We start from the raw sequence: 17,999 nt of genomic DNA, 5'->3' as shown, positions 1-17,999 counted from the left end.
ATTCCTAGTTGTATATAACCTTCTGTTGGGAAGAGCAAAATGGAATGGAGTATTCTGGAAAAGAGCATGGCTGGTTAGCTGGAAGCCTAAAACAGGAGTACGCCACGCTGGAAAATTTTGTTGCAGCTGCCACTTGCTTCCACCCCCTCCCCAAACTACCCATAATAGCTAGGACAGAACATCTATGGGCAAAAGCAGTCTACTCCCAGATGCTGTCACGCCGTGCTTCTGAAGATCCCAGAGACATCTGTTTAGCCGTTGTCGGGAAGAGGACCCCAATTTGGTCCAGCAAGGCATTTCTTTTGACCGTAAAGCAGGCCTCAAGATCTCAGCCCCACCAGTGAAAACAGTAATTTTCATTAATCTCATCCAGACGCACCATCTAACGCTACCAACGTCTGGTCAACACAGGATCCTGCCTTAGGCCCTGCCATCGGTCCATCCAGCTCAATATTGTCTACACTGGCTGGCAGCGGCTCTCCAGAGTTTCAGACAGGGAGCTTCTTCTAGTCCTACCCAGAGATGATGGGGACTGGATTTGGGAACTTCCGCATGCAAGGCAAATGCTCTGCCGCTGAGCCACGGTCAAGACAGCGCCCTCCCTGCTGTTTTCAGTGGGGCTTACTCCCAGGCAAGCAGGTTTGCCACTTTGCAACCTTAGCTGAGACCAAGTCCCACACTTGCAACCTCTGACTTCTGAGGGACTCAGAGGAAAGAGTTCACGTAAGCATGAGAAATGCAGGCTTTCGTTTTGGACAATGAAGCCCCAGGCGGGAGACTTGCGGCCTCCCTGCTGCCAAGCTTTAAAAGCCCAAAGCCAGGAAGGAAAGGGAGAAAGGGGTGGGGAAGGTAGTGCGATAAAGACATCCGCTGGAGGAGCGGCAGCAGCATGCCGCTGAGGGGTTCAGTAACTCTGAATAGTTCAAGGGCACGGATAGCAATCCGGCAGAAGACAGAAAAGGTCACGGAGCGGCTTCAAACGCCCGCTCATCTCCAGTGCTCATCCACTGGAATTAAAAAAGAGAACAGAGAGCAGAGATTCACCCCCTCCCCTAAAAATAAAACGGAAAGAGCCAGCCTCCGTGCTGTAGGACTTTTTAGAATGGAAATCAGGGAAAGCGCGGAGGAAAGAAGCAAAGACAGAACAGGGAAGGAGGGAGAGGAGAAGCTTCCAGGGGGGAGAACTGTTGTGAAGCAATTAGATCTTCTTTGGTCTATTTTTTCCTCCCACTATTTTAATTATATAGACAAGCCACTACCGATGGAACTGGGTTGAAAGAGGGAGCTCTCCAGGTGTGCATCTGGTATTTAAATTGGAACCCAAGACATATAACCTTGGTAGGGGGTAGAGGACTGCGGGGGGGGGGGGAAGGAAGAGGAGAAAGACACAAAATTAGGTTTTATTCCAGGTCTTTCTAAAAAAAGAAAGGGCAAAGGCAAATTAATTCCATCACTTCTCAGGAAGCCACTGAAAGAAGTGATACTACCAGCTCCTCTTTTACGCAACGCATATCAGTGAATTCCAGGCAATAACAGCCAGCTTTGTCCCAAGGATCTCAGGCCCAATGTCGATTTATTGGTTTTCCTGATTTTGGTGATTAGAAATGCCAGGGAACTAGAACACTGGCCCACAGAAACATGGGGCAGGTAAGTGTGAGGCCCTGTGGTCCTGACACTCAAAACCAGGATTCAGAACTGGGAGGAGGGTGAGTCTGCTGGGAACAGTGCTGTCTGTTTCCACCTGTGGCTCCTCACAGAGATTCATTTGCCTTCCCCACCCTTGGGGAACAAACCAAAGGGAACGAGCACAAGGGCTCCTGCCCTTTGGTTCTTTAAAATGACCCTTGTGTCATCGGTCGAAGGCATGCAGAGAAAGGAGCGACTGATCTGCCGGCAACTGCTCGCTGCTGTTGCCACTTAGCCTGGCAGCGCACACACTTTGGTGCTCTTGGGGATTATGCTGGAGTTGAAGGAACTGATGAAAGTTTGCTGATTAACGGGATCCGGAACAGAAGGTGCAATGTTACACTCGGCTTTCCCCACACAATTCCCCCACCCCGCATCACTGTAGTTTGTTAATACACCATCCCAGTACTGTGCCCGCCAGCATCTGAGCAGACGGCAGGCTGAAAGCACACATCTGATTGCCAGGTCGCAGGCTTGGGCCCCAAGATGCAGGTTTTGGGGTACCATCCTCGGGGATTTAGGGCAGCAACTTTAACCTCAGCACCATGACTTTGATATCTCTCGAGTCTTTGAGTTTTGCAACAACATAATCAGCTGTTAAACAATGTCTATTATAAAAACGCACTTTTGAAAGGTCGCTCATTCTGAAAGGAGATGCTTTCCTCTACTCTCCCTCCTTCACCGTTTCCCCAAATTTCCTGGAAAGGTTGGGGAGGGGGAAGCCTCAAAGGGTGGAAAGCTAACATCTGCTGCTCCACTTTTTTATTAGCTGCTGAGCCCTATGGCTGCCTAGATAATAGGGTTTTTTTTCTTTCAAGCATTGGCAGCCACATGAAATCACAAGTCCCAATCTCATTATATCACTACGCCCCACCCCATAAGATCTTTAGGTTGGGGATGCTGAAGACCTAGTATCTCCATGGCAGCCTTCCCCAATCTGGTATAGCCCAATACCATCTAGAGGGCATCTCCCATCAGCCCAGCATGGCTAGAGGGCACCAGGCTAGAGAAGGCTACCCCACTCCATGCCAACCTATCAATGGTATTATTTACAACCCTGTGAGACAGGTTAGGCTGAGAGGCAGGGATTGACTCAGGTCACCCAGTGAGAGTCATGAACAAGCAGGGATTTGAAACCGGTCTCCCAGGTCCTAAACATTCAAAACATCATAATAGCTCTCAAGTATGGCGGGGAGTAATGCAGGAAGGATGTGGGATCAGAAACAGGGCCTTCTCGATTGTAGCACCCCATTAATGGAAATCCCATCCCAAAAAGACTTGCTTGATGCTATCGTCATTTTCTGTTTTGTGTCAGATTATTATTTTTAGAGGTTTACCCAGAATATCTAACGCTGCATTTATTTTATCCTAGATTTTAAAAACAACTTTCCAGTCTTGGCTGCAGAACTGCTCTTTACAGAGAGTCACTGATCTGCTTTTATTGCCTGACAGCAATTTCATCAATTGCACTTATTGATTAAATTGGTTGTATGTAAGGCACTCCGGGAAGTTTCATTGGTAGAAAAGCAAGGTAAAAATAAAATCAAAGTAAGTCTAACCAGTGAAGAAAGTGCGTATTTCTGCAATTTGGAGGTACTGATGCCTTTAAAGAAATCACTTTTTATACAAAAAATATACATGCTTAACACTTTGCTAGGCTAACAACGCAACCCTATACATGTCACTCCGAGGGAAGTCTTGCTGGGCTCAGTGGGACTTATGTCCAAATAAGTGGGCATAGACTTGCAGCCTAAAAAAAGGAGCAAAGAGATTGGGCAGACTGGCTAATATGCGCCTTGTTCTTGAATTATCTAAAGCAAGAGGAGGACCTCAAGCCTAGGGGCCAAATGTGGCTCTCCAGGCTTCTCCGTCTCCCTGTCAAGACTCAGGTTCCCAAACTTTTTTCCCTCCCATGGACCACTTGAGAAATTGCTGCTGGTCTTCCCAGACCACTTACATCCGGTTTTCTCCTGCCTGTGGTTAGTAATTATAATGCACTGCGCTGGATAATTTTTTTAATCGCGTTTTTATTGCTCTTTTTGTTTCTTATATTGTATTTTACTGTATTACAGTCGGCACTCCCACAGAACTGAAGCTGTAAATAAAATAAAATACAAGATAGGAAGTAAAACAATAAAATACAATTCAAAATCAATATGAGCATTTTAACGTGGACATGCCACAGACCACCCGAATGAAGCTCATGGACCGCAGTTTGGGAGCCCCTGAACCAGGCCGCCGCCCCTGAACCAGGCCGCCGCCCCTGAACCAGGCCGCCGCCCCTGAACCAGGCCGCCGCCCCTGAACCAGGCCGCCGCCCCTGAACCAGGCCGGAGCCCCTGAACCAGGCCGGAGCCCCTGAACCAGGCCGCCGCCCCTGAACCAGGCCGCCGCCCCTGAACCAGGCCGCCGCCCCTCCCTGACCTTGCCCTGCCCCTCCCTAGAGCGCTTTTGGCCAGCTGGTACATACCCTTGGGACTGTGATAAATGCTCTTCCTTGTCTGGTGTGCGTCTGCAAGTGTGTGTGTGTGTGTTTATTTATTAAACTTTATATACCGCTTGATTTTTAAAAAACTTCTAAGCAGTTTACAAAAGACATTAAAATTATGAATAAAATGGCTAAAAACAATTTATATAGCACTTCATGCCAACGTAAGCTCCGAAGCGGTTCACAAATTATAAAAACCAGTTAAATATTAAAATCTAAAGGTCCATGATTAAGTCATGAAATAAAACAAACACTTTAAAGCAGCACAGCGATTTCTCTGCGGGAAACTGGGCTCCTAGAGGGCTCCTACTGGGGGAAAGGGTGGGAAATGAATGAACAAGTAAATAAAAGCAGGAGGCGCGTGTGGCAAGATCAAGGGCACGCCTTGTGTAAGCAGTTCAACAGCTGGCAGAACACAGAGAAACCTCTAATTCTGGAGCATTTGAAATTTACCTCATGGCCCAACTTGCCATGGGCATGCGGCCCCCAGAAGATTCCTCATGAGGGAATATGGACCTCAGGCTAAGAAAGGCTCCCCACCCCTGATTTCGGGCAAAAGAATGACCGGGTTTATCATGGATGTGGCAAAGAGAGTGGGGGGAGGAGTCTTAAAGCAATCTTGCACAGATAAGCAAACAAAAATCATCCGCTATCCCTCCATATCCAGTACCCAGAATGGAAGGAACAGCCCCTTACCTGCCGGGCCCGCAGCGCAACCTTGGCGTTGGTGGTCTTACTGAGCTGGGTCAGCTCTGTCAGTATGTTAATGAGCTCATCTGTTAAGGTCGGATCTCGGCCACACAGCTGGTCCTGGATGGGGGGAGTGGGTGAGAAAGGGAAAACAAATATTTGCAAACATTTCGCCCAAGTGGTGTGGAGGCAGTAAACAGGGGGAAAGGTTGCAAATGCAGGGAAGGAGGGTTCCCCCCCCCAAAAAAAAAATTACCCAGTAAGTGAAAGAGCTGATTAACTGCAACAGAAAGAGTTTGCCAATCCTTCCTAAGGAAAGGACCCCTACATACATGTAAAAGGATATGACCGAGCCTTATATAATTGAAAGCAGAATATATAATCATTTCAATGGTATAAATTTAATTTCATTGTTATGCTTCGCCAACCAGACGGACACTGCTGCCCTGGCGGTCGGGGAGAAAGTCTTTTCAAACAGAAAGGCAGGGCGAACAAAAAAATGTTAACAAGTAAATAAAATGTGTAGCACTTTTTACACAGCCTAACAAGAAAGAAGGGGGAGTGGCTAGGGGAAGGATTGTAACTTCGTGACAGAGCACCTGCTTTGCATTCAGAAGGCCCCCGGTTCAATCCCCAACAGGGCTGGGAGAGATCTTGTCTGAAACCCCAGAAATCTACTGCCGGTCAGTGTGGACATTCCTGAGCTAGGGAAGTGGTCTGACTCGGTATAAGGCACCTTCCTATGTTCCCATGTTCCAATCAAAGATTTGGATCATATACCTGGAAATGAACTCTGCTCCCCATCCAGCCTAGCCCACTCTGACACACCTTTCCTTTACGAAATGGATTATCATGGGAATGGGCATGCCTGGCAAGAGAGGGGGGAAATGGAATGGAGTATCCTGAGTAGGGGCATGGCTGGCATCCTCAGCAGGAGCAAGATGACACCTGACTATTTTTTTAAATCACGTTTAATCTGTAGCCCCACAGGACATCAGCTATCCCCATCGGGCCTTTGTCAGGGCCAGTTGCTGTTGGAAACAGAATGACTGCATCTGAGAGTGGAGTGTGGGGTGTGTGTGCTTATTTTGATCCAGCTTGGGAGATCTTCTTATGGGCCTGCCCCATTTCCCAATCAGGGAGAGAGAAAGAGAGACAAAAAAAACCCCTTCTCACTTTCAAAAGTGCTCAGCTCACACAGGTGAACCAAAAAAACAGAAAAAGGAAGTGTGCCTAGGACGGAGAGAAGTGTAAGGCCCCTTCCTCACAAGAAGAAATCATCAAACGAACGACAACAGGAAAACAAAGGTGCTCGGCGGCATTCCCATTGGCTCCGGCCGGCCCTGACTGGCACAGGCGGCGAGCAAAAAAAGCCTCAAACGGGTTCTTTGACAAGGCCTAACGCCTCCCCAGCACCCCCATGTAATTACACACTTGAGTGACTGGACTCTGAAGAAAATTGAAGGCCTGAGCTGCGAACAGCTGCCATTTTCTCTCTCCATCATGCCGGCATGATTACTTGAGAAATGAACAGCCCCGGCTCAAAGCTACTCCAGAATTCTCAGAGGAAATATGGCTCCGTGTTCAAATAATGAGATTCTTAAGGCAAGCGTTACTTACAATCACAGCGCAAAAGAGAGAGAGAGAGAGAGAAAGGAAAGAATGGGGGGGTGAGAGAACGAGGGGGGAAGGGGAAGAGGACAATTTTTTTTTAAAAAAAAAGCAAGATAGATGTATATAAATAAAATAAATTAGTATTTAAAGAGCCCTATGACATTTTGGGTAGCCACTGACTTGTTTGGGGGAAGGGAGAGATGGGGGGGGTGATTTATCTTTAAAGTTTTGGATTTGGCAATCGATTTTTTTCTAGTGGCAGGAGTCTTTAGCAAAAAAAAAGTGTGGGTGGGAAGGGGGTGGGGGGGTGGGAAGCAGAACTCCATTAATTAGCCTTTTAGAAAGCATGACACAGACTATGATTGATGCCATCAATCCTGATGTTAACTCTCCCACACGACCCATAAAAGGCATTATTCTTCACTGAAGTGTTATTTTTAAAAGAGGGAAATCTCTCCTCCCCGTTTTAGGAAGTGAAAGAGTGGGGTACAATGCCATCTTGTAAATCTATTTGTTTTAAAAAGAAAAAAGGAGAGAGAGAATGGGGAGGAATCCGTGGGAATGATCTAGGATCGTTAGAGTAAGTAAATCCACACTCATCTTTTAAGGGTTCTTTGATGATACAAAATCTGCAGTGTAAATTGGGAAGGGCTGCCTCAGTATAAAGGCAGCTCATACGTCCCTATTTAAATCAGCCCTTAATTCAGAGCCATGAAGACGACACCTGCTTTGCATGCAGAAGGTTCGATCCCCAACAGCATCTCCAGGCAGGGCTTGGAGAGACTCCCTGAGTGGAAAGCAGCTGCCAGTCACTGCAGACCGGGGGTTCCCTAACTTCTTCCCCCCTGCGGACAACTTGAAAACTGCAAAGGGTCTTCGCAGACCACTTAATGATTCTCCACCCAGCTCTAGCAATTGTAATGTGCTGTGCTAGAAGATTTTTAATTGTAAATTTTATTGCTTCGTTTATTTCCTACGTGTTGCATTTTATTGTATTACAATTCCAGATAATACAATGCGTTAGAAACACAAGCAGCAATACGAATGCAATTAAAAATCAATATGAATCGTCAATGCGTCGGGTGTGCCATCTGCCATCTTCTGTGGACACACCGCGGTCCACCAGAATGAAGCTGATGGGCCACCAGTGGTCTGTGGGCCACAGTTTGGGAACTCCTGATATAGACAATACTGACTCTAAATAAGGCAGCCTTCTATGTTGCTATTTAAATCAGCCCTTAATTCAGAACCAAAAGAACTGGAATCTTGCTATGTTTTTAGGGGAAAAGCTGTAGTTCAGTGGGCATCTGCTTGGCACGCAGGCGGTCCAGGTACTATTCCCAGCATCTCCAGGTAGGGCTGAGGATGTCCTGTGGATGTACTTAGGTGTACCAGTGGTCTGGCTCAGGGTGAGAAAGCTTCCTGTGTTCCAGCCATGCACGGAGTTTTGCACCTGCCAATTTGAACATCGTTCAAGCAAAACACAACATGTTCTATTTCCAGCTTTGAAATCTGAGCTCGTTTCTGTACTTGCTGGCGAGAAAAGGGCTGTAGAGGCACCGGATGGCCAGTACATGATTCAGGGCAGCCTTCCTCGCTCTAGCACCCTCCAAACATCGCTGGACTACAACTGGCATCATCCCTGACTACTGGCCATGTTGGCTGCCAGGGCTGGAGAAGGCCGATGTAGCAGCGTCATTATTTTCAGATAATTACTACTGTGTGTCAGCGATGGGTGGTGTCAACTGGTAGGGCAGAAGGCAGGGAGACCAGCAGCAGGCAGAACCACCTCCTGATTGATTGTATATAAGAAGGCAGGAAAGTGGGGACGAGCTGAGGGTAGCCTGAGGTTGGTGGGACAACTCCCCATTCACCCTAATGAACCAGTCTATCTATATCCATCTAAAACCAAGTGGCATTGTTTGCAAGCAGCAGCAATGGAAATTTGAGCGGGTATTTTGAATAAGATTCTAGCAAACAGCCAAGACAATTCGTTAATCTGAATAAACTAAGAGAAGCCTTTGGACGATATTAAGAAGTTGTTTCAGCTCTGCCTTGTATGCTAAATGAGAATCAGGACAGTTAATTGCTTGTGTTTTATGTTGGTGTTTCAGAAATTGTTGGGGGGGTTTTGATACTGTAAAGCAGTGGCCTACGGCAGGGAGGGAGAGGGAGAGGGATTAAACAAAACCCCATAACCAAAGGCTAGTTTATTAACAGTTGCTTGCTCACTGGTCAGAATAATTCAGGGCCTCTGTGTCTGCTGCTGGGTACCAACTTTGTGTTGCCTTTGGTGGGCTGGGGGCGACATTCTCTCCCCACCCACCCTGACTTGACTAGAGTCAGACACTGCACAGAACTAGCCAAAAAAAAAAAAGGAGACAAGTTGTCCAACTAGGCGTAGATCAGGAATGGGGAACCTCAGGACCAGGGGCCAAATGTGGCCCTCCAGACCTCGCTAGCTGGGCCTGGGAACTCTCCCTAGGCCACGCCCCTCGCTGGCCTTGCTTCAAAGTGTTTTTACCAGGCTGAAATGCGCCCTTGAACTCTGCTCATGCCTCTTGCTTGCCAGGTCGAAGGACAGAGAGGGGCATGTGAGTGAGGGCAGAAACTGGCCTAACATACAGAAGATAAAATTGACTGTTGTGGCTCTGCCCACTTTTCCCTCTCGCCCTGCCCACCACTGGCATGTGGCCTCTGGAAGGCTGTCCAGAAAGGAATGTGCCCCTTAAGCTGAATAAAAGTTCCTCAAAGTGTAGATTTTTGGATAACCGAAATCCATCAAGCTCCTCTTATTCCTGAACTGTTCCCATAATAGCTGATCATTATATGATCCACTATTTAAGCTTTAAGAACTGGCACCCGATTTGGGTTGTTCTTTGTTCCTTCCCTCCCCACCCCTTTTTCCTTCTGTTTCGGGGACAGGGACTGGCCTTTGTTTCAAGTGACTGTCTGTAACCTGCTCCAGAAGCCTTGAAGGGCAAGTTAAAAATCCTCTAAAAACCAGGCGTGGGGTTCTGGATGATGCTGACCTACAACTCCCATCAGCCCCAGCAAGCATGGCCAAGGGCCAGGGATGAAGGCAGTTGCAGTTTAGCAGCATCCGGAAGACCGAAAGATTCCCCACCCCTACTCTAGCAAGCAACCCTGAGCAGAGTCTCTGAGTTCTGAACGGGCCAGGAAAAAAAGTCCAAACCCAGAAACCATTGTCTTACAATGAGCATCGTCACGAGAAGATTCTTCTTGGTGACCTGGGCGTGGGAGAAGATGTAGTTGAGGACAGCATTCATGTCACTTTTGTTCTCTTCTCGAAGGGCAAAAACACACTTATCATAGTGACCTGCAGCAGAAAAGCAAACTGTTAAGGGGCACCTTATTCCAGGGCATTGCCTGTATCATTTGAGTATTTGTCCATTCTCCACACCGTCTGGCCGCTGTCCCCCAGGGTCTGAGGGCACTTCCAGACTGTCATTTGCAGGGTTCAATCACATACAGATTCAGGTTGCACAATTAGAGCTGACTGGGAGGCCATGAGCAACAAACCCGCTTCCCCAAAAGATCAGACTTTTTGAGGTAAGGACAGGAAAATGCACTGGAAAGTGTGGATTAATGCTTGTTTTGATGCAATGTTGTCTAACCTCCCCACAAAACGTATCAGAATGAACGCTCAACAAACAGTCAACATCCTGCAAACAAATCAGGGTGAAAGCTCAATAAGCCGGTCGTCTGGAAGTGCCCTCAGGTGTGGGGCAGGTGGGTGTGGTTTGAAGAAAACTGGCCCATGGACTGGAGGTTCGGCGCCCCTAACACAGGATATCCTTGGCTTAGAAGACTCCTGGGAAGGGCCATGGCTCAGTGATAGAACACCTGCTTTGTGTGCAGAATGTGCCCCGTTTGATCTCCAATGGCATCTCCAGGTAGGGCTGGGAAAGCATCCGTCCTGAAACCCTGGAAAGCTGCTGCCAGTCAGTGTAGGCAATACTGAGCTAGATGGCCCAAGGGCCTGACTCGGTATGAGGCACCCTCTTATGTCCCTCCCACAACAGAAATGAATGCTCAAAGCCTGGGCGCAACAGCTATGGCTTAACCTGAAGCCAAAAAGTCAGCGGAGTTGGCACCAAGCATTCCATCACTTGGGAGAAGATTCTCTCTTGTGTCACAGCTCTGGGCCCCTAGACTTTTAGGTGCAGTGGCAAATCTATATGTGAGCACAGAAATGAGGTCTCACGTGGCTGAGGGCCCCCCAATTTATTAGCATATATTGTTAACTGAGAGGATAACTTGGAAATGTTATCCTACAAACACCAACTTGCAACTGTTGAATTCTACTATTTTAGTTTGCTAGTTTCCACTCTTCATTTCTCTTACTCAATTATTTTGTGCAAAAGGAAGGTCAAAGGAAACACACAGGGCTGTCGTCAACTTGATCCTACTCTGAGCAGACCCACTGAAATGAATGAAGTTAAGTTAGCCATGTCTATTAACTTCAGTGGGACTACTCTGAGTAAGACTAGCACTGAACACCACCCACATACACATTTTATGAATATTTTGCAGAAATCCTTGAATTATCATTCGTTTTGTTCCTTTAAATAAAGTTCCATTTTCAGATGAAGAGAAGCGTTTTCTTGTTACTTCTCTCTATATACACACATATCATTAATCAGGAACAAAAAAGTTCGGTTTAATAATATAATGAAAGAAAGCACAGTGGAGAGGAGAGCCTGGCTGGGAGTCCAGAGTCTGTGAGTTCAAATCCCCGCTTGTGTCTCCTGGGTGTCAAGGGCCAGCTAAAGATCACCTCACAGTGAGTGGCTCAGGGGTTACATGCCCTGCCACTTGTGCAGCCGTGGGCAAGCGGCATAGTCCCAAGGAGCCCAGTTGGCCCCCAGCTGGCAGTTGCGGACAAGGAAGGGGCTGGCTTGTGCAGCAGTGGCAAGCTGAGCAGGTCCCAGCCAGCTGGGGAGGACTAGCCTCAGAGGGAGGCAATGGTAAACCCCCTCTGAATACCGCTTACCATGAAATCCCTAGTCATAGGGTCGCTATAAGTCAGGATCGACTTGAAGGCAGTCCATTTTTTTAAAGAAAAACCCATGTTATTAACTAACTCATTCTTATCCATTTTGCTCCATTGTATTTTCAGACACAGGGTTCTATTCAACTTTCTTAGAATAGACCCTCTGAAATTAACGAGGGCAAGTTAGCCGTGTGTTAACTTCAAAAGGTCTACCCTGAGTAAGACTAGCACTTAATACCACCCTTAGTCACGTTTATGTAGGTGAACGAAGAGGGCCCCCAAAAGGGATGAATGCAGGAGCCCACAGCCAATAAATCCGCCGCTGCAAGTATCTGCTTTTTGGTGGTACCCATTGGGACTGGCGGGGCGGAAGGCAGGAAGCCCAGGAAGCAGGTGGAGGAAGAACCAATGACTGGCGGAACCAGCAAATCCTCCTCCCTGCTGAGTTCTACAAGGGCAACACAGACTAAGGAGGAGGAAGACGACATGCAGGGCCATTCCCTCAACTTACTCTAACTATGAAGGCAGGCAGGTGGGGGCAGACTGAGGTTGGTGGGGCAGCACCCCACTTGCCCTCATGGACCAGCCTCCACCGCTCCTTTTCAATGGGGAAGCCCCTGACCCAAAGAGCCTCCTTCTGCGGTGCCCCCACAGCTCATAAAGCATCCCGGCCAAGCCAAGCAGGCTCTGTGACCAACAGAGGCTGCTTTGCACACAAATACTTGTGCACAGTGTGCCCCAAGGGTAAGGCACTTGACAAGCCACCTATCTACCTCCTTAGCCTGCCATCTAGCCCATCACGGCTCCTTAAGAGAAAAGCCAGAATGCAAGGTTTTCCATTACAAGGTCATCTACTGCACTGATCTGAAGTGGAAATTAATCTCCCAATTCTCAAGAAGAGGAGAGCAAGACGCCCAAGAAGGCGACAGCATATTCTACAAGCCCAGAATTCTGTGTGGTGCAGTACGTTACTGCCACCTGGTGGCCACCTGCAGTACTAGCATGAGAAATGGCTGGCTGCTGGGTCAGGCCAGCGGCCCATCTAGTCCAGCATCCTGTTCTCACAGGGGCCAACCAGATGCACCAGTGGAAAGCTTTGCAAGCTTTGCAAGCAGAAGCTAAGCGCAAAATCACTCTCCCCACTGGGAGTTATTTCCTCTCACACACACAAACACAATGAAGAACTGCCAGATTTGGTATAACAACCTTGTTGCCTGTTCCCACAAAAAATAAATTGATTTCCTCCCCTTTTAAATACCATGAGCTACGAAAGTGGTCTTGAGAAGGGACCACAGTTCAGTTTATTTAAAACATTTATATACAGCCTTCCATGGCAAGTCTCGAGGCACTGAATAATAGTAAGTAAAAATCCATATCGAACATTAAAATGCAGGAAGAAAAATACAACTGAAAAAATGCAGTTAAAACGATAACATAGTGCAAAATTTTAATTTACTGAGATCAAGGGGTATTTGAATGCCAGTTGCTGGGAATCGCAAGTGGGAAGAGTGTTGTTGCACTCAGGTCCCCCTTGTGGGCTCCCTCTCGGGGCATCTGGCTGGCCGCTGTGAGAACAGGATGCTAAAGGCCTCCTCTGGCCTGATCCAGAAGCGCTCCTCACAGGTTCATAAGGACCAGCAAAGACCTGGGAACACTAATGTGTTTTTAAGAGACACCTAAAACATCATCATTAAAGTGGCTGCTCACCTAAGCTCAGAGGGAAGGTGGCTAAGATAATGCATGTTCTAGTCGTGAGCATGAATTAATAAGCAGGAACAGACCACTGCTCAGGGGCAGAGCACAATGGAGGCAGGACTATTAGGGCAAATGGGGAAGCGCCCCACCAACTTCTGTCTGCCCTTAGCCAGCCCCACCTGCTTGCCTGCTTTCTTACTAACAACCAGTCCAGGGGGTGGCTCTGCCTGTCAGCTTCCTCTTCCTTCTCCATCTCAGTGTTGCAGAATTCAGCAGGGAGGAGGATTTATTTATTTATTATTTGATTTATATCCCACCCTTCCTCCCAGCAGGAGCCCAGGGTGGCAAACAAAAGCACTAAAAACACTTTAAAACGTCATAAAAACAGACTTTAAAATACATTAACACAAAACATCTTTCAAAACATTTTTTTAAAAAGCTTTCAAAACATCTTTTTTAAAAATAGTTAAAAACACACACAAACACATATATATATATATATATTTAAATGGACTGCGTTCAAGTCGATCCCGACTTATGGTGACCCTAGGAACAGGGTTTTCATGGTAAACGGAATTCAGAGGTGGCTTACCATTGCCTTCCTCTGAGGCTGAGAGGCACTGACTGCCCAAGGTCACCCAGTGAGCTTCGTGGCTACGTGGGGATTCGAACCCTGGTCTCCCAGGTCACAGGCCAACACTCTGACCACTACGCCACACTGGCTCTCAAGAAGGTTTAAAAACGTATTACAAAGCAATTCCAAGACTGGGTAAGGTCTTGAGACGCAGAATGGGTAAGGTCAAAAGGCTTATAAGGATGGGGACGAAGCCAGAATTCACTGTCTCTGAACACCTTTGGTTCTGGCTCTGCCAACTCTCAGGGCTCCCTGCCTTCCACCCCACCAGCCTCAAAGGGGAACCAGCCATCACTGGCAGATCATCTCCTTAGCATACCAAAGGTCTCTGGTTCTCTCTCAAGTGGGAAGATAAAGTGGCAGACAATAGGAAAGAGCCTTCTCTGCATAATACTCTGGGGAGCTGCTGCCAGTCAGAGCAAACAATACTAGCCTAGACAGACAAATAGCCTGGTCTGGTGTGTAAGACTAACTTCTTAGGGTCTGGGGCACTATTCTAGACTGCAGATTCCATGATATGCGTATGAATGCAGGCAGCTGCCTTATACCGAATCAGACCGTTGGTCCATCTAAAGTCAGTATTGTTGACACTGACTGGCAGCGGCTCTACAGGGTTTCAAACATGTGGCCTTCCCAGCTGTACCTGGAGATGCCGGGGATTGACTCTACCTGTGCTATGGTCCTTGACCGCTTTCTGGCCAGTGCTGATTGACCAGAAGAGGCCTGCTCACTGGTTTGCACCTGGCTCCCCTTTCCATTGTTCCAAATACAACTTCAGCATCTTCATGGCTGTTTGTCCTCCATTTTTTATCTTCTGATAAGCTTCACGGGCACCAGTATGCTTCCAAGGAGCTTCCCCAGGACAGAAGCTTCCAAGACATGAAAACGCTGTGCTAATTTTCAGGTTTAATGGCCAGGGATAGGGGTGGGGGACTCACACAGTTAAAAATCCTAAGGCCAGCAGGATAGGCTGCCTCAGAGACATGCCTCCAGCATGGTTTAACAACCCAACCCTCTTCCTCGGGAACTCTGGGAATCGTAGCTCTGTTCGGGGTGGGAGGGATAGGCGGTCTCCTAACCACTCTCAGCACCCTTAACAAATTAAAGTCCCGAGGTTTATTTTGGGGAAGCCACAGCTATTTTAAGTGGTATGATACGGCTTTAAATGTATGAGGCCTTACTCTTGACTACATCTTACATGGGGTTAAACATATATAGCATCAGCTGCCACCTGGTGGCCAGACATCGTATTGCAGCACTTCTATCCAGACTGCAAAATAAATAGCCATGCTGCGCTGGTCTCTCACGCCCTTAGCAATCTCCATTCTCCATCAAGTCCCCTCAACCCCTGCCCCTAAATTCACATCTTGAAGCTGCATGAGACTCACCATGTTGAAATTGAGTTTCCACTTTCAGGTACTGCCGTAGCAAGTCCATAACCACAGCCTTCATGTGCCCTCGGATGCCACTCCGGTACCTGCAACGAACACCTCAAGTGAGATAGGAGAAGGAGCTAGCCCTCATTGTCAGATGATTCTGGACTTGGCTACTGCAAAGATATTGCCAAGTTCTCCAACAACAAAACCCAAATTTTCTGACCAAAATGAATTAGGCAATCTAAGAATCCACTTAACAGTAGATCATCTGAGAAACTCTACATATTGCACCACATCCTACAGAGTGTCATAAGGCGGTGACCTGAAAACGGGAATTCTCTGCTGTTGTCCCTGTACTGTGGAAAGTCCTTCACTCTGCCATACATGAAGCACCAACCATCAGTTGCTTCAGACATCTTGTGAAGACATCACTTTGCTTGGACAGGTGCGGGCGACCACTTCTGCTCTGGATCCTTGCCCCTCATGGCTAATAAAAGCTAGCAGGAACGGAACAGCCGGATGGGCCAAGGAGGTGATCAATGCCTCTTTACGAGAGGGAGTGGTACCACCCTGCCTGAAACAGGCGGTGGTGAGACCGCTCCTGAAGAAACCCTCCTTGGACCCTGAAAATCTTGACAACTATAGACCGGTAGCAAATGTTCCGTTCCTGGGCAAGGTTTTAGAGCGTGTGGTCGCTCACCAGCTCCAGGCTCTCTTGGATGAAACTGATTATCTGGATCCATGTCAATCGGGCTTTCGGCCGGGGTTTGGTACAGAAACAGCCTTGGTCGCCCTGTATGATGACCTCTGTCGGGAGAAAGACAGAGGGAGTGTAACTCTGTTGGTTCTCCTTGATCTCTCAGCGGCTTTTGATACCATCGACCATGGTATCCTTCTGGGGCGACTTGCGGATTTGGGAGTTGGAGGCACTGCTTGGCAGTGGCTGTGCTCCTACCTCGAGAATCGTCTCCAGAAGGTGGTGCTTGGGGAGCATTACTCGAGTCCCTGGGTACTCCAATATGGGGTCCCACAGGGTTCAGTTCTGTCCCCCATGCTCTTTAATATCTATATGAAGCCGCTGGGCAAGGTCATTAGGAGATTTGGAGTGCGTTTCCAGCAATATGCTGACGATACGCAGCTCTACTTCTCCTTTTCATCTTCTTCAGGTGAGGCTGTTAATGTACTAAACCCACTGCCTGGCCGCGATAATGGACTGGATGAGAGCTAATAAACTGAGACTCAATCCTGACAAGACTGAGATGCTGCTGGTGGGGGGGCTCTCTGCCCAGATGGATGATGTCCGACCTGCCCTAGATGGGGTTACACTCCCCCTAAAGGAGCAGGTCTGTAGTTTGGGGGTCTTATTAGATCCGCTCCTGTCACTGGAGGCTCAAGTAGCCTCGGTGGCACGGAATGCGTTCTACCAGCTTCGGCTGGTAGCCCAACTACGACCCTATCTAGATAGGGAGAACCTTGCCACAGTTATCCATGCTCTGGTAACCTCTAGATTGGACTACTGTAATGCACTCTATGTAGGGTTACCTCTGAAGACGGTTCGGAAACTTCAGCTGGTGCAGAATGCTGCGGCCAGAGTTCTTACTGGGACAAAAAAATTTGATCATATAACACCTGTCCTGGCCCAGCTGCACTGGCTACCAATATGTTTCCGGGCCAGATTCAAAGTGTTGGTTCTTACCTATAAAGCCCTTAACGGCATCGGACCGCAATACCTGGCGGAACGCCTCTCCCGCTATGTACCTACCCGGTCGCTGCGCTCGACGTCAAAGGCCCTTCTCCGTGTCCCAACGCATAGGGAGGCACGGAGAACGATAACTAGAGCTAGGGCCTTCTCAGTGGTGGCCCCCGAACTATGGAACGCCCTCCCTGATGAGATACGCCTGGCGCCTTCTTTGTTATCTTTTCGGCGCCAGGTAAAGACCTACCTCTTCGCCCAGGTATTTTAAAAATTTTAAAATTTGAATTTAAAATTGAAATTTTTTAATTATGTTTTATTGTGTATCTACATCCACTTGTATTTTAACCTGTTTTATTATGCTGTACACCGCCCTGGGAGCTTATTGCTATAGGGCGGTCTAAAAATGTAATAAAATAAAAATAAATAAATAAATAAATAAATAAATAATTTTTTGCCTAGGCTTTCCCTGACCCGTAAGACTGGAGACCGTTTTGTGTGTTCAGATCTTCTGAATTTCTGTTTCATGAAAGCTTTTCCGTGCTTTCAGGGAAGGGCTGCAGCTTAGCAGTAGAGCATCTGCCTTGGACGCAGAAGGCCCCAGGTTCAATCCCCAACGCTATCTCCAGGCGGGGCTGGGAAGGACCTAGACAGCCCTGCGAAAGTGTAGACAATACTGAGGCAGGTAGACCAATGGCCTGACTCTGTATAAGGCGCGTTCCTATGTTCCTTTTATGTGTTTCTATACAGCCGTTATAATCGTTTTTTGTTCTGTTTTTGTGTTAATGTTTTAATGATACATTGTTTGCTTATCTAAATCATACACCGCTTAGGGATTTTTGAAATATTAAGCAGTATATGAATGCTTTTAAATAAAAAAATACATGTTGGGTCTATTCACCATGATTGACTCACACAGCAGGGCTATAACTGATCCTCACAACTGGGCTCCCCACCCAGGCCTTCATTTTCTTCATTTTTTTCTTAATCCTCCAAACACACAGTGGCCTGGTTGACATATTATGTTAAGCCAAACCATGATTTAGTGTGAAAGGGCAAGTCTGTGGGCTCCCAGAGAGGAGTTCTTAGTGAAGATCATGGGTGCT

General features: G+C 47.6%; 1 protein-coding gene across 8 annotated transcripts in view; it reads right to left on the bottom strand.

Annotated features, from left to right (window-relative positions):
* The window catches only part of ACACA (acetyl-CoA carboxylase alpha), a 239,190-nt gene that overhangs the window by 153,605 nt on the left and 67,586 nt on the right, over positions 1-17,999 (bottom strand). For all 8 annotated transcript variants that reach the window (XM_061604841.1, XM_061604839.1, XM_061604842.1 and 5 more), the window contains 3 exons: positions 15,213-15,301; positions 9,694-9,818; positions 4,871-4,984 (listed from right to left, as the gene is read on the bottom strand). In XM_061604841.1, coding sequence (XP_061460825.1) covers positions 4,871-4,984; positions 9,694-9,818; positions 15,213-15,301 — 328 coding nt within the window. The remainder of the gene's footprint in view (positions 1-4,870; positions 4,985-9,693; positions 9,819-15,212; positions 15,302-17,999) is intronic.

This window comes from Rhineura floridana, chromosome 21, assembly GCF_030035675.1.
Source record: "Rhineura floridana isolate rRhiFlo1 chromosome 21, rRhiFlo1.hap2, whole genome shotgun sequence".
NCBI lineage: Eukaryota > Metazoa > Chordata > Lepidosauria > Squamata > Rhineuridae > Rhineura > Rhineura floridana.
This window is presented reverse-complemented; position numbering and strand designations above follow the sequence as displayed.